We start from the raw sequence: 24,998 nt of genomic DNA on the forward strand, positions 1-24,998 counted from the left end.
GAACAACTCTCTAATAAAAATGGTTTTTCTTTCTTTTTCTGTTGTAACTAGTGAATCATCTAAGAACTCACATGATAGCAAGAAGTTCCCATCCCAGGTTTTCTGAGAAGTTGTCCCAAGCCTGCTTCTCCCTTAATGTTGAGGCGTCTACTGTGACTTTGTTATTGTTACTGCTGATGAAGGGATGCAGGAATTAAAACAGAGGGTGCTTCTAGGCATTTAGGAAGACGCTTGGTCAGCTGTATTAACTCCTTATTATGCCTAAAAATAGTCTGCCATTTCCTGTTGATGCTTGTTCCCTGCCACTCCCTTAGGGCGGCATTTATCCTCCAATGGTCAGGGGTCCTGGTTTCCAAAGACTGCCTTGATTGAAGCTGACTTCTAACATCTCTGTCTTCCCACTTCCCCAGCTGCAATTCTCGGCAACGCAAATATGAGGGGCTCTGCTTTGGTTTATCAACAGATTACAAAGAGCACCTAACTGCACAAACAGCATCTAGTTCTAATCTATCAATAAGTGCTTAAACATGGTTGAGTTCTTTTCTTCTTGGACTGAAAGAAGAGTATTTGTGTATGAGAGATGTGGGGTCCTAGGCTTGATAAAAGAGAGGAAGAAAGGGAAGGAGGAGAGAGAAAGACCGCATACAATCTTCAAATTGAGGAAGACAGAAGTAAGTATTGTTTTCCCCCCTGGATCCATACTAGGCCCAGTCTATTGACTCTCTCTGTTAAGAAAACTTTGGATGATCACATAGCCTGGAAATGTGGTCAGGGAGAGGCAGAAGGTGTTGAATTTGAAAACCTGGAGTCGGATTTGAAACCTGGAGTTGAATTTGAAAACCAGGTTCAAAAAGATCTGGAAGAGGCGCCTCCAAGTTGAGACATCCTTAGTTGATAGTCTCCAAACTGGACAGTCTAGAAAAAGTCTGTGAAGCTCCCGGTAGGTGTCACCGGTCCTTGCCATCCATGCTATGGTCTTCTAGCTAACTGTTCTTAGGCCCGGGACTGGATAGATGAGAGAGATGTTGTCCCCAGACTTCAGTGAGCCTCTTTTTGTGGAAGGGGTAAACAGGGACCACTTTTTAGTTGCTTTGGGGGGAGGCCTGGGAGGTGAGGGTGCTAAGATGACATTATAGTTTTATCCCTAGAGAAAACAATGCCACAATAATCAGTGCTTTCTTGACTAGTCTGATACTTTTGACTCCTCCTGAAGATACCATCACTGGCCTGGGCCAAGAAGTTTGGAAAAGGGCAGCTCTCATGTTCCCCCCTCAAACTTTCCCAGCTGTATGTGTTGGGAGAGGGGGGAAAGGTGCCTGGGTTTCCAGGATATGAAGCACTCTTTTCCTACACATGTACACAAAACAGAATTTTACATTGAATGGGGAAAAGACTAGCAAGAATTTTTTTTTTTTTTTTTCCGTACCAATGTCTCCCGTTGAGAAGGGGGTTCTTACCATGGTCATGTAAATCAATACCCAGTTATTTCTTTGAATTCAAAGGCTATTTATCCAGGTCTAATTTCTTTAGAATTAACGTGATAATTGAGCCCAACTTAGCAACCAAAACCAGTCAGGCCCTGCCTGGCTTGAATGTACTTCTACAGCCTGAGGAGGCTGCAAACCCTCCAGTGGTACCCAATCTACTCCTTGACCGAGGTACTGCTGCAAACACTGGTCCATAGATAGAACAGCAGGGGGCTTCCCCCCCCAAAGAGCACCCTCCTCCCCCAGTTGCCTTGGGCACGCTGACCCCCACACAGGGTCCCGCGCTGGCAATCAGCTGGCATTCCTCTCTAAAGAACACTGACAGCCGGAATACAAGCCCCAACACCTCGATGTCTTAGAAAGCAAAAGGCAGCTTAGGCCTCCAACCCTGCCTCGTAAAACTTTTCAGTGAATGTGACCCTCACCTCCTATAGGCCCTAAAAGAGCCTGAGGTCTCCAGATCACCAGCTTTACTTCTATTTTGAATGATAAAGACTTCTTAGGCCTCACCTGCTCTCCTCCTCCCACCACTCCCCCAGGGTTGGCTCGGGTTCCCCAGCCGGCAAGACAAAGAGGTCTGAGCCAGGACCCGGCTGGCGGCCAGCAGGGCGCAGGAGCCTGGAGCCCCTGAAGTGGGCGCCTTCGCTTGGAAGCCTGAGGAATCTGGGAGTTCTTGACTCTCGAGGATGGGCTGGAGGTGCCGGCTGGTCGGGAACAAACCAGGGGTGACAAGCCTTAGCTCACTACTGCCGCTCAAGACCCTGGGCGAAGGATTTAGCCTGGTTTATTTGGAGAGAAGAGACAGTGGGCAGCCACTGAGCCCCGAACTCCTCGCACGGAGACGGATGGCAGAGACCACACGTGGCAGCCCCTCGGCGCGGGCCACCTTGGCACGCTGTGTGGGGCCACACGAGCGCTTCCCAGGACCAGCTGGAAAGCCCAGTGCTCAAGTCTGCAGTTCAGATTCTACCCCTGCACGCATAGAGACCCCTATCAACAATGCCGGGTTGGTCCCCTCATCGTTGGTTCCGTTCCCCAGCCCGGGGCTGTCTGAGCCCACTCTGGGCCGCTCAGCAGGTCTTTACGCAAAAACTGCCACCTCGGGGCAGTTGCACACTTGCTCCTCTGGGACACAGGGTTGAGATTTTATCCTCTAATGGGGGAGGGATAAGAGCCCTGTAGCTACTACTCAGACATTTCCAGCCCTCCCAGTGCTTTCTCGGGTATTAAGCAAACAGGAAAAAAAAGAGAAGAAGAAATCCTTTGCCAGTAGAGGCTACTATGCTCCGGATCTGGTGCCCAGTGAGGGGACCTTGAGGGGCCGGCCACAACCCGCCCGGCCCCGGGTGCTGCCAGAGTCGGGGGAAGCCAGCGAGGAAGGCAGGGCACCTGCGACCAGAAAGAAACGCACATGCACGGGGGCGGGGGCCGGCAGGGGGGCCTTCACCGTGTTAACAGCAAGCTGCAGGGTATAAAGCAATAAAACCGCCGCGTCTACCTGCTGGCTTTGAGGACCTCACAAACAAGCTCGGAGCGCAGCCCGGGTGCGCCGTGCACACCCCAGGGGAGGGAAGAGAAGACCTTCTCTTTCTCTGACTTTCCCTTCTCCACCGCAATCCCCCACAGATGCACACGCTACACACATCTCCCCCTCACCCAGCCCACCTTTCATTTTCCTTGAAGCTTTTTTGTTGTTGTTTTAACTCATTGTCGATTTGTAAACGCGTGGATCGGGTTACGGGTTCGCGTGTTAAAGCGAACCTCTTGTTAAAACGAGGGGAACCAGGCAGGCCACTTAAAAATGAATTCAGAGTTACTGAACCGGCTCCCAGGACTCCAAAAGTTAAGCGCGGCAGGCTAGGACAGGGAGGGGGAGAGGCGACTAAACGCTGCTGCCCGGAGAACCTTGGAAAACTCTCGGGCAGCCAGTTTCAGGTCATCTGATAAGATGGAGGAAGGAAGGAAAGAAAGAAAAAGAAAGACAAACTAGTCTAGCCCTGCCTTGAGACCCGGGGCTGGGAGCTGGGAAAATCAATTAGCATATGCCGCGATCGGTCTGCGCAGTGAGTTGGAGCTGCGGGTCTGCAGTCACCTTTTCTGAAGTTACCGAATGAACGGCACCACTAAATTCTCCACTTCTCAGGTACCTTGAGTCATCCATCCTATGGAGCTCAAGCGAGTAGGGTGCAAAGAAGGCTCGCGCAGTTTTCCCAAAGGCAGACCTACAGTGTCCCCACCACCTCTAGACACGTTGGCCCGGAGTTGTTAGATTGTATGTTTCTTGGTGTGGCCAAAGGCTTGGGGCTTGTATCTATTCTCAGACTAAAAGTTGGCGCCGAGCCCATAGGGGTCTGCATGCCTTGCCCACCCAGCCCCGGTCCACTGGCAGTGCCGACTCCCGGAGTCTCCCCGAGGTCCCAGGACCCTGACCCAGCCACGACCCAGCCTGCCCTCCTCGGCGCCCGATCCCCAGTCCAGCTGTCCTACCTGGTGGCCGGGCCTGAGCGGCACGCTGGGGCTCTTCTGACTGCTCAGTCTGGAGACTAGAGGGAGAGAGCTAGATCCGCAGCCCTGGGCTGCTCCGAACTTAATGTCTTTCCCCAGTCCATCTTTGAAAGAGAAGTGGTTCTACCACCTGGATGTGCGGATATAAATCCCCTTGCAAATAATAAATGGATTAATAATAACAAGGTATGAAGTTCTTTTTATAGAAAAAAAGGAGAGAATTGAAACTAAATGCGGCAGTTAGACAACCATTTTGATAAGAGGATAATTGAGGCGACACTGGTGTATAATTAGAGGATAATTTATGCTATATCCACTTTTATTCCACCTCCCAAAATAAACCCAGTCCATAATCATTACAGGCAAATTGTTCTGAATTTTATAGCAGCAATTTGAACAAAGTACTGCAGTTAATCATGGGAGATTTTTGTGTATTCCTGATTAGAACTCTAATTGCCTCCTTCCAGAAAGTAAAAATAACTGTAAAACGACTCTATTTTTATCATTAACAATGTTGACAATAAAATAAAATCAATTGGAATTGTAATCGAGAGACAAATTTAGGACGAAGGCACTTTTACTTGGGTAGTTTATATTGTAATCAAGATTTGCCAAACCACTAACCGCATGTATCATTTGCATATATTTGAAAGCATTACAGTAGCTTCTGTTTTCAATAGGAAAAAATGCATTACTGTCAGTCCTCCAACGATGTGCTTTCAGAAGAAGCTGCTGCGTTCTGGGGGGGGGGGGAAGATTTCTCCCCCCTTTTTTGTTCACTATATAGGAAATACAGCCTGAAACAGCAAGAACCTCGCCAGAACAGGATTTAATTTTTCTTCTTCTTTACCCCCTCATCCCACCCCACCCATGGGGTCGGTACCAGGTGTGGGGGTTTTCTTCCCTTTGTGGTTTCAATAAAGTACGTCTAGAAAAATCCACGGTGACAGGGCGCTCCCGCGGGACTGCAGTGGGACTGGGGGCGGGGGGGTGGGGAGGTCAAGGGAGGGACCCCTGCTTTAAATGCGGAGGGCACTGCTTCGGAGCACAGGCAGCCTGCTAGGGTGCGGAGGGACTTCGAGACAGCAGCCCTCTGCCAGGCAGTTCCAAGGCTGCGGTACTGGGAACGGAGGCTCCGGGTTTGGGGGTGCGAGCTGCGGCGGGAGGCGTCGGCGGCCGGCCGGGCGGAGGCAACTCCCTCCTCGGAGGCAACTCCCTCCTCGGAGGCCCCGTGCACGGAGCCGCGCGGCCCCCGGCTGCAGCTCGGGGCAGGGATTGGAGTTGCCGAAGGTAGGCGAAGAACTCGGCGATCGGCGCGCACACCAGTGGAAGCCGTGCGCCTGTGACGTCAGGGGGCGACTGACCAATGGGGAGGCGCTGCCCTTTGGAGACAAACCATTCGACTCGTGGCGTCTGCATCAAGTCTGAAAGCAGACGCGCAACTTTCGCAGAATCCACCTTAAAATCTCTGCCTTAAACTGCACCAGCCCCCAAAAAGCCAAGGGGGGAAAAGAAGGGGGGGAGAGCAGAGTCCCCCCTCCCCCCTCTCCTCTCCCATCCCTCCCCCTTCCTCCTCCCTTTGAGTTAACAAGGCCCCGCTCACTATATCTCTTTATATTAAAAATATATATATTAGAGAAGAGCGAGGGAGAGGGAGAACCACCTCCGCCCCCTCTCTTTTTTTAAAAAAATTTTTAATTTTTTTTTTTTTTTTTTGCAAGGATCCCAAGAGCTAAGGTGGCTGCAGAGGGGAGAGCGGCGCGAGCCAAGTGGGGGAGGGTGGAGGAAACCCGGGAGAAGGCTTTCTCCAGCCCCCAAAGTTTTGATGATGACCATGACTACGATGGCTGACGGCTTGGAAGGCCAGGACTCCTCCAAATCCGCCTTCATGGAGTTCGGGCAGCAGCAGCAGCAGCCGCCGCCGCCGCCGCCGCCGCAGCAGCCGCCGCCGCCGCCGCCGCCGCCGCACTCCCAACAGAGCTCCCCGGCCATGGCAGGCGCGCACTATCCCCTGCACTGCCTGCACTCGGCGGCGGCGGCGGCGGCGGCGGCCGGCTCGCACCACCACCACCACCAGCACCACCACCACGGCTCGCCCTACGCGTCGGGCGGCGGCAACTCCTACAACCACCGCTCGCTCGCCGCCTACCCCTACGTGAGCCACTCGCAGCACAGCCCTTACCTCCAGTCCTACCACGGCAGCAGCGCGGCCGCCCAGACGCGAGGGGACGACACAGGTGAGAGGCCGCTGGGGCAGCTCGCTTCTCCCGCCTCCCGGCTGCCCCCCACCCCGCCCGCCCCGCTCACTTCCTCCATGCCCGGGCCTCCGCCGGCCCCCTCCCCCAGGCGGCCCGGCGCGCCCCCGGCCGGGCCTGGTGCGCGCCCGCTTGCCTGGCGCCTGCCTGCCGGCCTCGCCCGGCCGGGCCCCTCCGCGCCGCCCCGGACCCTAGGCTTCCCTGCGGCTCGACCCGCCTCGCTCGCTCGTCTCCGAAGCGTCGCTCGGGCCGCGCCTCCGAGTCGGCGCAGGCTTCGCCCGACCACTTGGCCCGCACTGCGCTGTGCAGCCCGCAGGGGCTGTGCGCCCTTTTGCCTCTCTCGTCCCCTCCGGGTTTTGACCCACGTTTGGCAGGACCGGGGACATTTCTGGGCTAGAACCGGGGAGCGTGTTTGGCTCCACCACCTAATCGGGGCAGCCGGTGGCCTAGTTTGCGTGGGGCGCCGGGTGCGCTTCGGTGACCCGGGGGGAAGCTGGCACGGCCTCCGGCTCTGGTTAAGCTGCTGAGAATTGGACTCTCTCCCGCGGACTTTGAGGTGTCTCCCACCCCCACCCCTTCCGTGGCCCCCTCCCTCGGGTTTTTGATAGCTGCTGGCTACTCCTTTGTTCGTGGAAGTGAAGCCCGGGGCTCAGCACTCGTGGGAGACAAAGTTGCCGCGTGAGGCTCAACCCGCTGCGGTGCTGATCTGAGCCTCGGGTGGTGTTTTGTTTGGGTTTTGGTCCCTCTCGGCAGACTCATTTTCGAACACACCGAGGTATCTTGATGCACCGGGCTTCGAGCTAGTGACATCAGGCCAACTGGCCGCAAAATCACCAGGGGGGCTCAAGCACACCTGAAGGCACAGTGAAGCCAGGCCGAGGGGGCCCTGCTCCTCGGCGGCGAGAGCAGCCGCCCCGCGGCGCCGCGCACCCCGGGGAGCGGCCGGCGCCGCCTCCGCTGCGGCGGAGCTAGGCTGTTTGCCTCTCGGCCCAGGGCGCTCCCTGCACCCAACCACCGCACACGATTAGAGCCAGAGTCAGGGTCTGAAAGTAGCTTTTGCAGCCGCCGGGAGTACCCGGGCCCTGGGAACCCAGAGAGGTCAGGATGGCTTGGGGACGCTTCAAGGAAACTGTTCATGGCTTTGAAGAGTCTGGGCACAGGCCAGGCCAAGCTCGGGGAGACTGCAGCAGTAGCCTCACGGGTGATCACTCCTCTGTATCCTTTGCTTGCAGATCAACAAAAAACCACAGTGATTGAAAACGGGGAAATCAGGTTCAATGGAAAAGGGAAAAAGATTCGGAAGCCTCGGACCATTTATTCCAGCCTGCAGCTCCAGGCTTTAAACCATCGCTTTCAGCAGACTCAGTACCTGGCCCTTCCCGAGAGAGCTGAACTGGCAGCTTCCTTAGGACTGACACAAACACAGGTAATTCCAGAGAAGCCCTGAAATGCTGACCCTCACTTGCAGATCGGGCAGGGAGCTCATCAGGAGGAATTCTTGGCCTAGTCAACCAAAGATGGAAGGAGCTTAATGACAAATGCCTTTGCTCCAGTTATGCGCTTTTCTGGGGCAACACAGTTTGGAATAAATGACCTGGTATTGAATACTGGATTGGATTTGCACATCCTCCCCCCGACCCTCAGCAACCCCACCCCAGCCTAGTGTCCTTCGGTGATCAAACTCATTATTTAATCGAGTCCTATTCCAGTAGAACAACACAAAAGAGAGCAAACAAGTAGCAGAAAGAGAAAAAGATGTTCAGACCAGGAGGGCGGTATAAGACCCGTGTTTCTTTAGGATCCTTTTGCGGGCCCTGGGACTTAATGAGGATTTCAACTCATTCACATTGAAAGAATTATGAAGTGAAAAGGATGGGTTAGCCAGACATGCACAGGTTCCAATAGGATTTGGTAAAGTGACCAAGGTGAAAACTGTTCATCTTAGGATGGGTGAGGTGAGTCTGTCTGAAAATTGTCCTCAGTTCAGTTGGTTAAATCATCCTGGTTGACTGGCTGGTGCAGGCTAAGTTACCTCCCTGGATCACAGAATTTGGGCATGATGGCAGAGCCGGAGATGAAGAGGAACGAAGCCTCCGTTAAGTACAGTTGCTGAAGTTCTCCAGTCTTACTAATTTGAAAGGCGTATGGGGCATTTTAGACTTCACAGGAAGAGGTTTTAGGTAGGTATATTAGGACCCTTGTCATAGAGCCAGGCTGCAGACACCTGAGGTTTTTGTCCCTGTTGATTAACTTGGCTGCATGGGGTGTAGGCCTCATCTGAAATGGATGCTCTTCAGCAAGGGGACATCAGGTTTCTGAGACTGTGTGCTGAGACCAAGACTGAAGTCTCAGCACAGATGCTCCTTAAGCTCTTTCTTTTCAATTCAGCCTGCTTTCTCTCGCCATGTTGCCACTGGAAATATTTGGGATTTGAGATGAAGGGATTCCTGCTATTCAGTAACTTGTACTCCTTTTGGAAAAGCAGATTCCTAAGGCTAAGTAATTTTAAAGGTAAACGAAGCTGTACCATAGAAGGTCCTTCTTCACATAAAGTAGATCTGGGATGTTAGCTTGCATACGCTCCCATCCTAGACTCCTGGTTCACATTTAATACTCAGGAGCCCTTTGACTTTTAGTGCCTGCCCTAACAATCATGACCGCAATTTGAACAACATACCAAGTAGGGAATGAATGAGGCACAGTCCCTCATCGCTGCAGGATTATGTCAGAAGAAAGGTGTTCCATGCACAGTGGGTGGCATATGCAGTGTACGCCTATGTATGTATAGTCAACGCATTTGGGTTTTAATCTGTTCTTAGTCATTTGCTCAGGGCACATCCAGACTATTAGAGGAAGTGCATCCAGTTAGCTTTAATCTGAAAAATTCACTGTGTAAAAACCCTCCTTTAGAGTTTGAACCTGGCTGTCTCCTTGGCCTTTATTCTAGTTTTATTCTTACTTATGCTGTTGTTTCAAACCTAGACTTCCATCTAACTGAGGGGTTACAATGACTTTAGGTATCCGGACAAGATACCAAGTAATCGGCGGGGGTAGGGTGGGGTGGGGTGGAGTGGCGGGGAGAGGGGAGCGGCTAGGAAGAGGTGGAGGAAGGCGGGGTCTTGAGCGCTTTGCATTTGCGGGTTGTCTTAATTTTTCACTCTAGGCACCGGTTCGATGTTTTTCGGGCCTAACGATCGCTGCTACGTTTCTTTCTAGGTGAAGATATGGTTTCAGAACAAACGCTCTAAGTTTAAGAAACTGCTGAAGCAGGGCAGTAACCCGCACGAGAGCGACCCTCTCCCGGGCTCCGCGGCCCTGTCGCCGCGCTCCCCAGCGCTGCCTCCGGTGTGGGACGTTTCCGCCTCGGCCAAGGGCGTCAGTATGCCCCCCAACAGCTACATGCCAGGCTACTCGCATTGGTACTCCTCTCCACACCAGGACACGATGCAGAGGCCACAGATGATGTGAGTTATCCGAGGGCAAAAGATACCCTAGGGAGACGTCTGAACAAGGCAAGGAGGATCCGGGACCTGCTTGCATCTGCCAAACCGAGCCGAAGGAGCAGGCTCCGGAGAACTCTTTATGTGCGGCCAGACTGTCTGGGCGCTTGTTCCCTTCTCTCTCTTCTCCCGTCCTCTCGGTCTCTCTCTCACACTCTTCCTTTTTTTTTTTTCCCCCCTCCCTTCTTCCCATTTTTCTTTTTAAAATTCCTTTCCTCATCTGCCTTTTCCCTTGAGCAGCCTCAGTAATTGATTTTGAATCTTAGAGAGAGAGAAGGAGAAAGAGAGAGAGAGAGACTGGTTTCTAGGCCAGTGCTCCTGAAGCCTCTCACTGTAAGGCTATTTTCCCTCACCCCTTGGGATCCAGGCTCTGAGCCTCTGTTTCTCTTTGGGAGTATCCATCAAAACGACTTTTTAAAGCAGACATTTTCCCCCACCAGAAGAATCTGTGCAAACATGGCAGCGTTTTTACTTGTTTAATGAGCTTAAGACATTACATGATGAAAAAGAAGCAGTTTGGACTCCTGCATTTTTATTTACAATCCCAGACTGACAAAAAAAAAGAAAAAGAAAGGACAGAAAAGAAAAAGAAACCCTGACTTAACAGCCCTTCTCTAAAGAAAAGGGAAAATTCGGCTGTAAGATTAGAACATTGCCACGAAAGGAATGCTGCATGTTTTATCAAAATGCAATGAGCAAGAATGATGATTTAAACAAAACAAAACCACTTTCCCTCCACCCCTACCCCCAAACCCTGAACTGGAATCAGGAAAGACAGAGGAAACAACCAAAATCACCATTCTATTGCTTTGATATCTTTACTAGGTGAATTGGTGGCATTCACTAAGCTAATAGGGACATTTATATCAAGAAACATTTCTGTATATATTGTTGAATTTTAGTTGTACATATACTTTGTATGTTTTTGTCTTCTTTCATATATGGAGTAAAAGCCACAAAACGCTGAGAGTGTCCTGTATATTTCTCTTTGTGTGTCTCTGTCTTACCACCCGCTTCTTCCTCTGCGCCCCCCCCCCCAGTATATTTTCTATCACTCTTAAAAGAATTCCTATTTCCTAATATGGGAAACCCTATATATAAACATCAAGTGCCTGGAAAGATATCGCAGCACTAACCTTTGTCTGAAGTACTTTAACTATAGATGTTTTCTCAACTTCCTTTATGTATTCTGTTTTATTGTAATTTCTACACATTTATCTGTTTTTAAGAATCATTAGAATGATCTAACCCCAGGTTAACCTCCAGACACCCAGTAGTTTCCAGTGCTGAAACTGAGTATTCTCCTTTCCCTTTCCTCAGCCAAAATAATACAGCTGTATTTGTCTTTGTTTGGAAGCAGCTTTTTTTTTTTAAACAAACAAAAAAAGGAAAGAATCAGAGGGAAAAAAACAGAAACTAAATGCACAATTATGACTACTTCATGTTTACAACCCTTTACAAGCTAACTAGATAGGAAAACACACAATCCTGGATGAAATACATCCTTCCTTCTGATCTTGTAGAAAGCACAGAAATAATGAAAATGAAAAGTCCTTTCGTCATGCAAGCAGGAAGCCCCATACTGCGAGAATTAATGGCTACAGACCTGGGCATCCTTCAAATTATGAACCTTGAAACCACTGAGCCATTTATCAGAAGTCAATAGAGATACTCAGAGTGCTCCATATAATGACAGCGACATACAGTCGTGCAAAAGGACAGTCACTATAATTAGACACAAAGCAAAGACTACTTACCAATATACCCGTTCCTTTTTTTGTTGAGCAACTTCCACGCTCAGTCAGTCTTCAGAATGGTTTAAAACCGATCAGTCTTGTCATTTTCTAGCATTCGTATTGTTACATTAGGAAAAATGTTTTCTTTTCTTTTTTCCCCCTTCCTACTGTGAAACTTTGGGTTCGTAGCTCCCCAGGATCAATTCTGAACAAAGCCTCCAGCTGCAGTGCCATCCAATTTGAAGCAGACATTGGGGACAATTTAAGGTTTTTATCCACAAGAAGGTTTTTTTCCATTCTCTTAAATGCAGCCATAATTAGAGTAATTTTTCATGTAGCCCGCTGATTACAGCGTTTTTACCGTCAAAGATAATTACCTGTAATTTTCTTCCACTTTTAATACTAAAAAGCCATCTTTATTTAGATTCAGGAACAGGAAAGGCGAAACAAAAGAGGGAAATTATTCTGTTATTCATACACAAATTGCAGAGACGTAGGACCTAAAATTGAAAATTAACCAAAATTATAATGCTGAAAAGAATGGAAGAGGATGCAGAAGTACAGCTGGTAGTGGGGCTTTGCTGAATTATTCAAATTACGTTAGCGAGAAAGCTACCATACATCGAAACCAACACTGATTTTTGTTTAAAAAAAAAAAAATCACCAGACACATGCCAAACCACTGAGAGTGCGTGGAATTCTGAAACCCAGAAAATGCATTTTAACACATTGGAGATGTTACCATGATGCTCCAGTGTGGATCTTTCTATCTCTTAATACACGTTTAATTAAACAGGAAGTTCTATCAAGGGGTCCTCCCAGGAACTGGCATTGGAGATGGGCTTCCTCTGGGTCCTCTGAACTGCAAGGGTTAATCATTTTCGCTCTTTAGAAGGTATTGACCCCATAGTAAACTGATTCCCTAGAGGGGGAATAGGTAGGAGGGGCGTGGGTGAAGTCTCAGTGCCTACTACGCCTCCCCACGTTGGAACTTCCCAGAGTTCGAGTTCTAGAGCCTTGTTCTGACAATATTTTTTAAGTTGGAAAAAAAAAAAGGAACAATAGTTGGGAAGAGTGAGAGAGAAGGGGGGAAATTTCTTCTCAGTGCCAATAAGCATCTCATTTATTTTCTGACATAATTTAGCACAAACGTTCCTCCGGAGAAAGGCCTTTCTGTTTCTGTGCTGAGGTGAGGGAAACAAAAATTTCTCAGGCTCCTACCCGTAAAGTCTCTAGCTGCTTCCAGCATCTACAGGGTCAGGAAACAGCGTCATCTATAGATAGAACTGCACCGCATCTGCGACAGTCTCCCTTGGCAAGTCGCTAAATCAAACGGGTTCCCTGGCTCCACAGCTCGACTCTGCATCTCGGCCAATCGTGCCCCTCCAATCCCAAGGTCTCGGCATTGGGGCCTCTCAGGCCACAGCTCTCCGGGTCAGCATCCCACGCCTTCCCCCATCCCCCGCCCCCAGCTTAAGGCAAAGACACTGGAAAGCAGCCCTCAAGTGGTTTTGGAGGCCAGTTATTCCGGAAACTTTCTCCCCAATACAGGAAGGCGTCAAAGGGGCTATAAAGTCGGAAAGATTCAGACTACACCTGCCGTTGCTAATGTCCACATACCTGTGATGCTAAAGGGGCATTTGTCCCTCCGTTTGCACACTCAATGCCCCCAAACTTAAAACCATCACCACGTGTAAGACCTCCATGGATTTGTCTAGGACTCGTTTTGAGTAACAATGTTTCAAAGTCTCTTTCAGCCTGGAACCTCTAGCAGACTTCCCTTCACACCTTACAGAAACCTGGTGCACGTCCCAGCTTCCAGTCACAAGCTGCACCAAATAGCAACAGCACAGAAAGCCAGAGAGACAGATTGACTTCTTAAGGATCCCATTCTCACCCAAGTCATTGTACTCACCAGAACCACAACCCTTTTACTGTTAAAGTGGAATAAAAGGTCAGAAATGAAAACCATCTCTAGAGCAAAGTTGCAGTCCGTAACAAATCACAACAGCAATACATACAGCTTTGTGTGAGAATAGAAATATGAGCTGTGTCTTGTAGTATGCAAGAAATAAAAACTTACCCCCAGTGAATCCCTCTTAAGCAATGATCAGGGTCTAGAAATCTATACTGAACAGAAGCAGAGGAGAATATTTTTCTGAGTCTCAGGGCAGAAGCGCTTTCTCTATATTCTTGGTTGAGTGAGCACATCCAGGTGTGAAATTGTTTGCACACCCCAGCACCTCTTATATTGCCAGCAAAATTAGCTGTTATTACTGTCACTGTTTAGTGATGGTTAGCGTGATACAAAAAAAAAAAAAAAAAAACTGCTGTAATCAAGACCTGGCGCATCTTTGCAAATTACAGATAATTGTAAACGTCCAGATTATGATAATAGCATCCTAATCCAGCCTGCAATATAATTATTACAGAGTGTTACATCTGAAACTGTCCAGTAGGGCTAATTCAGCCATTATTTAGACCCTATTTTTGTACTGCAAATGGGTTGCTGAGTTGAAAATGTACGATTGTAATTTCACAGGGCACTCAATGAGTAATGGTATAGGAAGAGGAAAATACAAAAGTGAAATGTGAACAGTAGCGATCAAATCAAACCCTGAAGGACAAAAGACTGTTTGATTCATATGGAAAAAGAAGAGCGGGAATTAAGAAAATAGCAAATCAGTGGTCTGAAGCATTACGTGTCCAAATCTTCAATATGTGGAGGGCTGATGTGTTTGCAAGGGCTTCTACATCTGCCGCTGCCTAGTGTCTGAAATAATTCTTTTTCTTTCTTTCTTTTTAAACCTGTCTTTCCCCCCTCTCTCCTAAAGCATTATCGTCCTTTTCAAAAAAAAAGGTGCCCCTCCCCCAAGCAAAGAACATTTGTCAGTTTCATCATTGTTTCCACCAAGGCAGCCTCAGAAAGTGCCTGTCATTTGTTTATGAACATTTTCTTAAATGAATTTTCAATCTCTCTTGTCATCAGAGCAAAATGCCCTGGGTGTTTGTAAGTGTTCCTGAGCTTCATCTCCATTCTCTTTCACTGAGAACAAGTCATTGAGAGTCCTAAAGGATATCAGCAGAAAATGTATTAATTGCTGCTAATTAAATAAAGCCGGATGGGAAGCCCTCTCCTCTACTCACCTTGGCTGGCTATTGGCTTTAATCCTATCATTAACTTTTATTAATTAACCCACCCCTTCTCATGTCAACCAGTCCAGCTGCTTCTTTTGCTACCGTCACTGATGTACTTCTTTCTGTATTCCAGAAAGTCTGGTGTTTTTGATAAAGGACTGTCCCTGCCCCCAGATATGGTTGCTAAAGAGCAAGGTCAGTCTCCTTAAACTGTGGAGGGACAGAGGAGAGAGGGAGTTGGAGAATTATAGCAAGAGAGCCTGGAGAGACACTGGAACACTGTGCTGGCTCCATAGTGAAAGCAGACCCTGGGTTCCAGCTGCTGCCTTCTGGAAGGTAAACCCTGCCCAGGCTGAAACTTCTGGATTCCAGCTCTGGTTCCTGGTGGGGAGGTCCTGGTCAGGGGGACCTAAATCTGGTACACTACCAGTAGCTCATTTTTCCCACCATGAGAATTGAGAATTTCCTGGGCATCTTTTCCAGCCTCTAGGACAATGTGTGATGATTCTCCTCCCACCACCTAGCAAACCCTGGAGCTACCCAGCCAGGGCCACCCTGCGGGGGTGGCAAGCAGGCTTCCTTAGCTCCCGTGAATTTAAGGGCAATAATGAAATGTCCCCTGTTTAGTGACCCCTGCTTACAGATGAAAGTTGAGTCCATATCCTGCCTCTTGCCCCGCCCTCTTCTCCCACCTTGCAAATGGCAAACAGCAGAAATAGTCCTTGAATGACAACGAGCTTCCAGGGGCAGAATTCTGTCTTCTCGCCTTTGCAAGGAGAAAAAAAAAAAAAACAACTTTAAAATAAATCGTAGCTTGGACTGTTTACCGCCTTTCACCTTCACCTGCTTCTTAAAAAACAAAACAAAACAAAACAAAACACTAGACTGTGCGTGGTGGTTTGACAGAGAATTCTTACTGAAACTTAGTGTGTGTGTGTGTGTGTAATGATGTTATGAAGCCACTATTTTCCCCTTCCTGTGGCGAAAGGTCGTAATGTGTGGTATTTCACGATTTTATATAAATTTTGGTTTAGGATGTGGAACAGACTGAAAAATACGTGCTCTTTTGGCAGAGACTCCTTCGGGTCCCCATAAAGCAGAAGTAAATACGAAGTCCCAGCGAACAAAAGAGCAAAAACACTTAATTGCTGCAAATCGGGACTCTCTTCTCTTTTAAAGAGAGATTCATGTACATTCCCTCGGTTCCTATCTTTACGGTTAGAGCTCGACCTATAAAACAGGTTATTACATTACAGCCGACAAGCCTGGATGATTGAAAGGGAAGTCTCCCCCCCGCCCCCCGCCCCTCCGCAGTCGACACTCCGTGTACTTTCTGCCCCGTACCACCGGGGAACCGAAAGCTTGTCAGATGCAAAAGAAAACGGATGGGGCGGGGGTGGGAGACCGGACTGCGTAGAAAAATATTTAGCCAATCCCACATGTGCTACCGCTATTGGGGCTGTTTTCGAGGCCCAGAGTTCGCTGTGACTCTGAAAAAACCACGTACAGTGTGCAACACTCGCAGGCAACCTGGGAGAGCGCGGAGGGCGGGAGCAAGCCGCAGCGCCCCCTCCCCAACCTCCCCCGAGGCTGAAGCCTCCGCCCAGCTGCTGTGGGAGGGGGTGCTTCTGGGCGGAGGACAGGGGTGACCGCAGGCGGATCCGCCGGCGTGGCGCGCTTCCCAGAGGTGCCGGAGGGCGTCTGCCCTCAGGGCGTGCCTCCGGGGAGGGCTGGAGCGCTCCGGGTTGGAGACATCCCAGTGGCCAGGGGGAGGCGCGCCATCCCGGGGGTTGCGGGATGGGGCGGGGAGGGGGTGGTGGTTGGGTCGCCCTAAAGGTCCCTCTCTTCGAATAAAAGAAGGGCTGGGGAGGGGGCAGGAGAGGGGCAAGGGGCAGGGTTCCAGGAGACGTCCCTCGCGCTCCGGGCTGGAGAGCTCCGGAGACCGAACGGTGTCAAGGCCAGAGGAAGCTGCAGGGCGCGCTGCAAGGAGGCGAGCGCCGCCCGGCCTTGGCGCGCTGTGGGCGACTCCCAGGACGGCGCGGCCGGGACGCCGCGAGCCGTGGGGCGTCCGGTGGGATCAAAGAAGCCAAAGGAGGCCAGCCGGCGCGTCTGGGATTGTGGGAGAAGGGGCGGGAGAGAGAGGATGGGCATGGGCGGGGAGAGCCTGGCCTGGCCTGGCCTGCGCCTCTGTCGTCGGAAGGGGGTGTGTGCGTGTGTTGGTGTGCAGGTCAACACGCTGCTGCCCGAGGCCGAGACCTGGGTGGATCCGAGTGTGGGTGGACGGGCTCTCGGGTGGGTGCCCCACCGGGAGGGCGAGTGAGCGAGCGAGATCAAGGGCAACGAGGCCTGCGGGTTCCTGTGTGTGTGTCTTAGGCCCTGCGGCTCAGCACTGGAGCCGCCTGGCACCCACAGGAATGCGGCTTCTCTCAGCTCCCCCGGCCGCCCCCTGTTCCACAAGGAGGTGGCCGCCAGGAAAAAGGGGGGGAAGAGGGCAGAAATCCGCCTAGCCCAACACGAGCCTCAAACAAAGGCCAATTTATCTCATCTTTTACAGGAGGGTCCCGGAGGAGGACGGGGCACCAGAGTCATACAGCCGTGCCAGCAGCATGCCCTCGGCCTCCCGGGCTTTGTGAGGAGGTCTGAAGATGGGGACAGGGGCTTGGGAGTACGGGGGCGCGGTGAAGAAGCCCACGGGAAAGAAAGTGAAATATGGGGGTGAGCTTGACATCTCGGGAGCAGTAGATTGACAGTTAGGCAGGTGGAGACCGGAAGGGGCAGGCAGAGGTCAGGAGAGTGGGGTCGGGCATTAGGGGACCATGCCGGCGGGGAGTGGTACCCGTTTACATTAGATATAGGAATAAACAATGGAGGGAAGGCGGGAGGGTGGGAGGAAAGGGAACATCACACGGATATTTTTAGTCTTTGCTGAGGATCTGTTATTTTTATATCCTTGGGCGCAGGACTGCAGGGAGTTAAATTCCCCAGGGAGAATCCCCGCGGTGCCAGGGAAAACCCGCTGCAGACTGGTTTGCCAGAATATTTTTGTCCACGACTCCTAGACCAAGTTTAAAAAAAAAAAACCGCGCGAGAGAAGAGGCCATTGCGAGTGGAAGAAGTGAGGTTAGCACAAGGGAAGGAATCCTGAAACCAAGTCTCCGCGCAGCGCTCCGCCCGCCCGCATCGCAGCGAGGCTCCGATGTCCTCAACGGCAAGCAGTGTCAGGGCTGGGGGTGGCGGGGTGGTCAGTAAAGAAGAGCTTCCCTCTTCTTTCCGGGAAGAGTCCGAACTCGCCCTTGCCTCTGCTTGACCACGACGGACGAGGGGGGGCGGTGGTGGTAGTGAAGGGATCCCCTTTTCAAGGCCAGGAAAGGAGAAGGGGAGATGATGGGGGACGCCTGGAAAAATATCTGCCCTCTCCACGTGTAGAAAAATAAAGAGTGTGCTCCAGGCACATGCTTGCCCACTCCGGCCACCAGCGGGTCCACCCCCTCCAACCTTCCCGAGCACGCACCCCGGGGTGGCGAGGGGCGCCCGCGCTGGGGGAAGTTGGCACTCGACAGCCGCGCCCGGGCGCGGGATTTCTCCCAGCCGGATCCGCCGGATAGAAAACGCTGGCTTTCGGTGTAATGGAAACTCCGGAAAGTCTTACAAGCCAAGAATGAAAAGCAGGAAACAGAGCCCTCTACCTTTTCCCTCATCCTTCTATTCTCTGCCAACCCAGAAAACAAAGTGGGCTCCGCACGGCTTTCCCCCAGGCGCGTGACCACCCGGACCTTCTTCCAAGAAAGACGAGCTGGAGGGTATCGAAGGCGGAGGCAACTTCGAAAAGGGAACCGCTTTGGGGGTGGGCGAGGAGGGGGTGGTCCACAGCCCTGGCCACGGCCCACGAGCCACCTTGGAGCCAGGCAGGGTGTCCCTTCAAGACACGCAAACCTTCGAACCCCCCCTCTAGGCCTTTCCAAACTGGCAGGTTAGAAAGGGAAGGGGAAGAGAAGGAAGGAGACGAGCAGAGGAAAGAGAGAAAGAGGCGAAAGAACACACAGGTAAATTCCCCTCCGGGCACACAGCGTGCCTTTTCAGGTCTAGTCTCCCAGCCCTGGAAAAACCTTCTCAGAAATCCTCAGATGACAGGATGTAATTTTTTACGTTCTAATCTCCACTCCCCACCCCCAAGAAGACTCTTTTGTCAAATTTATTACTGCTGACTTCCTAGCTGTAAAATATAACTCATGCAGCTTGTAATTTCCAACAAATGATTTCCCTTGGTGTCCCAAGGAAACAGAATCAGGCGGACTAAGGGACAGTCAGAAAAAGACACCTAGAGTTCTGGCCTGAGAGCGCAACTCTAGACCCGAGCCGTGGCTCTCTGTGGTCACACTGCTGACGTCTCTGTGCAGAGGTGCGGGGAGAAGGACCGGACAGAGGCCAGGGTTGCTGCACGTCCATCCTCTCCGCCCCGGAGAAGCCTTCACAAAAGAGAAATCCCTGCAAACAGATTCAACTTCCCACCGATTGGAAGCTGCTTTGCCACTGTTTTATGTAAAAGCAAAGCGGGGAGTGCTCCTTCCTGAAAAAACCAGTGGTAAAGAGGATGAAGGAAATAAACTTATGTTTGGAGTATTATCTATCTCACACGAAGGAAAATCAACATGGGGCCACAATGCTTTCCTCCTTTCCTCCACCTCACAATTCCCTTTCCTGGCCGAAAGAACCCCCCCCCCAACCCCCGCCCCCCATTACCACCTCCCGCCCTCCCCCCCACATGCCCTGCCTGGCCGACTGATTTAGGTCCATCATTGTTTTCAAGTCCCGTGATCCTTTCCTCTTGTGAAAGAGCTCAGATAAATTTATAATCATACATTAGGGAGTCCAAGGCACTACCATTTGCCACACTGCAAAAGATTTCAGCTTTTTAAAAAAATGTTAATAGGGGAATTTTCTTTTTCTTTTTTTCATTTTCTCATCTCTGGAAGCTCCCTTTGAAGGGAGTGTAATTTGTCTAATTGCTCTGGCAATACACAGAGGCTGATGGAGGTGGGGGGGGGGCAGTCTCCACCATAATTGCTTTGAGCTTAGAATTCAGAGTGGTTATTGAGGGATTTCTGCTTCTTTCTTACTCACACACAGAGAGGGAGGGCTGTATTTAGATTTTCAGCATTACTTTCTACCTGAAACAATTTGGGGTTAAACTTAAAATTATCTAAACGTTTTTGTGGTTAGGCCAAAAATCACCTTAATATATATTATATGGCAGTACTCTAAACAGGCCACATACGTATATAGACATATAAAGTACAGCATCCAGCATACACACATCTACAGTTCTGTATCCATGCATCCCCACTTTCTGTTTTCCTTTTGCCTTGTTGGATCTCTACAGTTTGTCTTCCTTTAATAGCCTGCACAAAACATCACTAGCCCATTGTAAGGGGGGCATATGGAGTATCTTTTAGAAACATTTTGCTTTCATGGTCGAAATAATTTTATTTATCCAGAATATACAGCTTAATTCTTCTATCTACACTTATTTACATGGTTAAAATAACATTGAAAAAAGTCTTTTGAAAAGTTGAGGTCATAGATTTCAAGGCACCATTGATAGTGTCCACAGTTGCGCAAAAATGTTCGTCTGTAAAAAAAGGGGGGACGGGTCCTTTGAAATGCAATAACTTACATGCAAAAAAAAAAAAAAGCTTTACACATGAATTTTTTTGTTTCCGTTTTTTCCAAACTTTCCCATATGAATTCCTTTTTTTAAAAAAAGGTTGATTTTCTAAAACAGCAAAAACACAGTAGTCCCAAAAAAGAGAGCTAGAGAAAGCGGCTGGTCTAATAGAGTGTCCCGGAGGCCAGCGCCAGCGGGTGCTGTAAGGAGCCGGGCGGCGGCAGGTGGGAATTGATTGAGCTGGCTGCGCTCGGGTACCAGGAAGCCGAGTTCTCCAGGTAGCTGGACGCGGGGGACTGGTTGGAGGTCGGAGGGTGGGCATGAGGGTGGTGGCTGAGCGAGCGGGACGAGCCCTGGGGCTCCCACACCGCTGGAGACTGCGGCGAGTTACACGCCATAGGGTCGCTGGAGCTGGGGCTATGCTCCGGGGGCATCTCCCCGTTTTTCATGATCTTCTTGATCTTGGATCTTTTGTTCTGAAACCAGATTTTCACCTGGGTGGGGGGGAGGGGAACAAAGGCACACGTTACCGGGACGCTCAGGTGCTTGCCCGCGCGCCTCCCCCAGGGCGGCGACCTGGGGCTTAATTCGGCCCCCAGGAGGCCGGACCCTGGTGTCCCCCCGCAGCTGGCGGCCTATGGTCAAGGGGCTGGACCCGGGGGCACAGCCTGGATCATGGGTCCCAGAAGGGCCGCCGCTGGGGCAAGGCTTCGGTCTTTGGTTGGGGCCGGGGAAGGGGGAGCGAGTGTCCGCGCCGGCGAGCGCGCACGTGTAACCCAGCGCGGGACGCACGCAATGCGGCGCCACGAACGTCTCCAAAACAACCGCCTGAGCGCCGTGCGCCAGGGGCGCGTCCTCGCGAGGTAGGAGGGGGACCAAGGAGTGGTCTCCCGGTTGCCCGACCGCCTCCTTTTCCTCTCACTCCTGCTCGGCTTCGAGGACATTCTCTATTCTTCCGTAGGCCACCGTGGGGTTGCGGTGGGAGTGAAGGGGACCCTCCAGGGCAGACTTCCCCGAGCCACAGCGCCCCCCACCTCGGACCGGCCGCAGGCGCAGGGCGTGACCCTCTGCTTCCGGCCCCCAGCGCGCGGCCTGAGACCCCCGCGCGGGGACCGGGCCCTGCTCACCCCAGCTGCTCTGCATTGTGCGGAGCACTAGGCAGTTTCTTAAAGCTGCGAGGGTGTCCTCGAGACAACCCTCCCCTTGTTCCCAATCTAGGGAACTGGCCCCTCGGCCCCCGTAACCTCGAAGGGCGGGGGCTGCTTCTGGGGATGAACGACGTCTCGCTGCCGTCCCCACCACGCACGGCGACGGCGCCCGGCCTGACTTCTAGAGGGGAGGGCGCGGGGTCAGTGTCTGTCTGTCTGAGTTTCTCGCGGACCCTGATGAGTCGGCTCCAGCCCGCCGGGACCGAACCGCGCGGTCCAGCCGGGCTTGCAGCCCAGGCGGGGCTCTGGCCCAGGCCGCGGCTGGATTTACCTGTGTTTGCGTCAGTCCCAGCGAGGCGGCCAGCTCGGCGCGTTCGGGCAGGGCGAGGTACTGAGTCTTCTGAAACCTTCTCTGTAACGCGGCCAGCTGAAAGCTGGAATAAATAGTCCTGGGTTTACGAACTTTCTTTGGTTTGCCGTTCACCATCCTCACCTCGGGCTCGGCCACTTCTTTCTCTAAATAATCAAAACAGACCCGGTTAGAACTCGTTGGCAGACAATGGCCCTTTTGCAGAACTTGCGAATACAGTCCTTGAAATTCTTAGCACGCAGCCTTCACTCTCTTTCCTCCATATCACCACCTTTACTTCACGGGAGGACCCCCCCCCCCAATCATGGAAAAGGCCAGGTAGCCTGATTAATTCCCTTCTCTGTTTATTCAGGTTCTCCTGGGTTTTTGCAGAGCGTCTGGCACAGCAAAACTCCCCTCTCGGCGTCCGGGATTTAGCCCTTGCAGCGGTTCTTGCTTCACCCGGATTCGTTTTCAATCCCACCTTGTGTTCACCGACGGCTCTGGGGTGAGTTCTGGGCCCGTCTCTCCCGGGGATTCAAGCGAGGAAGCCCGGGCCGTGGTCCCCCTTATGTCAGCGTCTGTTCGGGCGCCCGCAGAGGCCAGACGCATGGGCAGGGAAGACGCTAACCGAGGTCTCCAAAGTTCAAAGACCCACAAGCAAACTGCTCCTTCAATTCAGAGGCAAGCGGTCCGAGCCGCCGCAGACAGAGGGTCGATTATGCAGCCCCCATAATCTCCCTGCAGATCTGCGAGGGCACAGATGTGTCTGGTTTCTTTTACAAATAGACTTAATAAGTTCTTGGCCAAAAGGAAAAAAAAAATCTTTCATGTATGCACGAAGCACAGAGCCACTGAAAGGAACGAAGACACCCCACTTCTCCTCCTCCCGCCCCCATCCACCCACCCACCCACCCACTCCGGCAATCTTGTAAAGTTTATCAAGAGTTACAATTTGAAAAAGAATCTGCAGTGGGTTGTTTTCGTAGGAAAGGGGCGGCAGATCAGGACGAATTTAGCAGACTTGGTAGTATAGACTGGGGCGGGGTTGGGGGGGGGCGGAAAGACTCGCCGAACGCCTGTTTTCCAAACGTGCCCTGGGGCCACAAGTCCCCTTTCACAAAAGTACCTTATCAAAAGTGCCCATCTCTGAAAGGGGCGGAGACCCTCTCCTTGGGGTGTGTGTGTGTGTGTGTGTGTGCGTGTGTGTGTGCGCGCGAGCGCCGAGCTCCTGGGAAAGGAAGGGTGGAGGATGAGGACTGTGGTCTCCATTCTGCCAGAGCAGGGGATGCTAATATTAGCAGGATTATTAATGTGCTGGTGGGAAGAGATCAAACCTGACCAGCAAAACCTCTCCAAGGAGACCTCATACCTCTCTTACCGCCCAAACTCACTAACCCTCAAACTCTCGAACTAAGTTTCAAGGCAGATGAAAAAGGAGACGCCTTGAAAAAGGAGATGGGAAGGAGAAACAAATTTTAGGCACCCAATGGAGAAAAAAAAATATTGCTCCAATAACGTGACCCTTCAGCAAACCTCCTCCACCTTTAAATGGCTTTTTGTTTTTGGAAATGCCTTGGATAAACCGCAGGGCTTTCGGCGCGCTCTTCCTCTGGCGGGCTAGGGCTCGCGGGCCCCCACCCTGCCCCGCGTGCTCCGGGCACCCACACCACGCTGGCTCGCAGCTACTCCCAGGCTGTTCCCTACGGAGTCTTTGAGGCAGCCGTGCATCCCGACTCCCACCGACCGAGCTTGCCTACCCCCCCCCCCCCCCAAATCCAACAAATAGCCTTCTCCCTACCCCCTTTCCAGTTTAGCTGGCTTGCTCTCCGGGCAAGCTGGGAATCCAGCGACTGAGCGGTCGCCTGAAGGGGCCGAAAAGAAGAGACGCTAGTCCGAACACTCCCCGCAGGCTGCTTCTGCTGAGTCTCTAAAATGCTGGAGGGGGAATCTCTCCCGTTTGTAAAGTCCCGGCCCCCACTCCCTTCCGCCGGGTGCTCCCCCATTGCAGTGGATAGCGCGGCTCCCCCAAGTGCCACCGCATCTCCCTCCTCCCGAATCCTGACTCCCACCCCCACTCCCGGTACCTGGCTGGCTGGCGGCGCTCGGAACGCGGTTGTAGGCGCCGCCGTACTGGTGGTAGGGGCTGGCGTAGCCGTAATCGGCGTAAGCTTTGGCGGGGTAGCTGCCGGCGGAGCCGGTCACGCCGTGGTACTGGTACTGGTAAGGATTGAGCGCCTTGCCGTAGGAAGCCGAGGTAGGAGAGCAGTAGCCGTGCGGGGCTCCCCCCGGGGCGCTGTAGTAGTCGGAATCGGTAGCCGACGACTCGGGCAAAGTTGGCGATTCCTGAGACGGGTGGTGCATGGCTGCGGCCGTCTGGAACGGGGCTTGGAAGTCGCCGGATCGGATGCTGGGGACCCTTCTGTCAAACACTCCTGTCATCGCTCGCTGGCGGCGGCGGCGGCGGCCCGAATTGGCTGTGGGGCTGCTCCGGTCTAAGCTGACATGGCTGTAGGAGCGAGGGAGGAGGAGGAAGAGGAGGAGGAGGAGAGGCGGCGGCGGCGGCGAGGAGGAGGCTGGGAGTCGCGGAGGCTCTGTCTCCGGCTGGCTGACTGCTGGCTGAAGCGCAGCACAGCCTTGGTTAAATCCTTAATTGCGCGCTTACGCACAGCGGGGTGGATCGGGTTCCATTGGCCAGGGCCTCCGGAGCAGCAGCAACACCCTAACTCGTCCAACTAGTTTTAGCACAACAAAGCATTGCTTTAAAAAAAAAAAAAAAGGAGAAAAAAAAAATGAAGGGGTGGGGGAAGACAGAGAGAGACAGAGTTGTTGCTTGTTGGGGGAAGGAGGGGTGTCTCAGGCAATCTGTTTTCAGTGAATTCTAGAGACGACGCAGAAGCCCCAGCACCCAGCTCTGTACTGTCTGGAGACAATGTGTTCCAGTGAGCAGCCTCAGAAAGTGCACATGTTTTGGGATGAGGTCGACCACTGTCTCTCCTTGCTTCTCAGCTGCACCAGGGGCGAATGTGGAATTGAACACTTAAGAGTGAAGTGGGGGGAGTGGGGACAAAGGCAAAAAGAAACGGATGAGAGCAATATTTTTAGTGGGGTACTGGGAGCTAAGTTGTAATTTACATGTGTTGAAAATTTGCGATTTGGGGAAAGATAGACAAATCTGGAGCAAGCACTTCCTTTGCCGGAGATGAGTTTTATTT

At 51.9% G+C, this 24,998-nt stretch overlaps 3 protein-coding genes across 3 annotated transcripts; 2 read left to right on the forward strand and 1 right to left on the reverse strand.

Annotated features, from left to right (window-relative positions):
- Positions 1 to 5,389: 5,389 nt before the first annotated feature.
- Positions 5,390 to 10,712, forward strand: DLX6 (distal-less homeobox 6). Its single transcript, XM_043871675.1, has 3 exons — positions 5,390 to 6,229; positions 7,480 to 7,673; positions 9,464 to 10,712. The coding sequence occupies exons 1-3, from the start codon at positions 5,818 to 5,820 to the stop codon at positions 9,713 to 9,715; spliced, it is 858 nt and encodes a 285-aa protein (XP_043727610.1). The 5' UTR covers positions 5,390 to 5,817; the 3' UTR covers positions 9,716 to 10,712.
- A 5,178-nt stretch (positions 10,713 to 15,890) lies between these two features.
- Positions 15,891 to 19,333, forward strand: LOC122674713. Its single transcript, XM_043873214.1, has 7 exons — positions 15,891 to 16,034; positions 16,131 to 16,308; positions 16,499 to 16,692; positions 17,176 to 17,336; positions 17,681 to 17,829; positions 18,343 to 18,450; positions 19,019 to 19,333. Exons 1-7 carry the CDS (start codon positions 15,891 to 15,893, stop codon positions 19,162 to 19,164), a joined length of 1,080 nt encoding a protein of 359 aa, XP_043729149.1. The 3' UTR covers positions 19,165 to 19,333.
- A 746-nt stretch (positions 19,334 to 20,079) lies between these two features.
- DLX5 (distal-less homeobox 5) lies at positions 20,080 to 24,514 on the reverse strand. The gene is made up of 3 exons (XM_043871674.1): positions 23,871 to 24,514; positions 21,766 to 21,950; positions 20,080 to 20,780 (listed from the first exon to the last, which is right to left on the reverse strand). Exons 1-3 carry the CDS (start codon positions 24,223 to 24,225, stop codon positions 20,451 to 20,453), a joined length of 870 nt encoding a protein of 289 aa, XP_043727609.1. The 5' UTR covers positions 24,226 to 24,514; the 3' UTR covers positions 20,080 to 20,450.
- Positions 24,515 to 24,998: the final 484 nt, after the last annotated feature.

The sequence above is a fragment of the Cervus elaphus genome, chromosome 18 (assembly GCF_910594005.1).
Source record: "Cervus elaphus chromosome 18, mCerEla1.1, whole genome shotgun sequence".
NCBI classification, from domain to species: Eukaryota; Metazoa; Chordata; class Mammalia; order Artiodactyla; family Cervidae; genus Cervus; species Cervus elaphus.

Excerpts from the sequence above, each read along its gene's own strand:
- DLX6 (XM_043871675.1), top strand. The coding sequence starts at position 5,818 with ATGATGACCATGACTACGATGGCTGACGGCTTGGAAGGCCAGGACTCC. Across the intron at positions 6,230-7,479 it reads GACGCGAGGGGACGACACAG|ATCAACAAAAAACCACAGTG; the intron begins GTGAGAGGCCGC and ends CTTTGCTTGCAG. Across the intron at positions 7,674-9,463 it reads TAGGACTGACACAAACACAG|GTGAAGATATGGTTTCAGAA; the intron begins GTAATTCCAGAG and ends GTTTCTTTCTAG.
- LOC122674713 (XM_043873214.1), top strand. The coding sequence starts at position 15,891 with ATGATTGAAAGGGAAGTCTCCCCCCCGCCCCCCGCCCCTCCGCAGTCG. Across the intron at positions 17,830-18,342 it reads AGGCTCCGATGTCCTCAACG|AAAACAAAGTGGGCTCCGCA; the intron begins GCAAGCAGTGTC and ends CTGCCAACCCAG. Across the intron at positions 18,451-19,018 it reads GCGGAGGCAACTTCGAAAAG|AGGTGCGGGGAGAAGGACCG; the intron begins GGAACCGCTTTG and ends GTCTCTGTGCAG.
- DLX5 (XM_043871674.1), bottom strand. The coding sequence starts at position 24,225 with ATGACAGGAGTGTTTGACAGAAGGGTCCCCAGCATCCGATCCGGCGAC. Across the intron at positions 21,951-23,870 it reads GAGCGCCGCCAGCCAGCCAG|AGAAAGAAGTGGCCGAGCCC; the intron begins GTACCGGGAGTG and ends TTGATTATTTAG. Across the intron at positions 20,781-21,765 it reads TGGGACTGACGCAAACACAG|GTGAAAATCTGGTTTCAGAA; the intron begins GTAAATCCAGCC and ends CCCCCCACCCAG.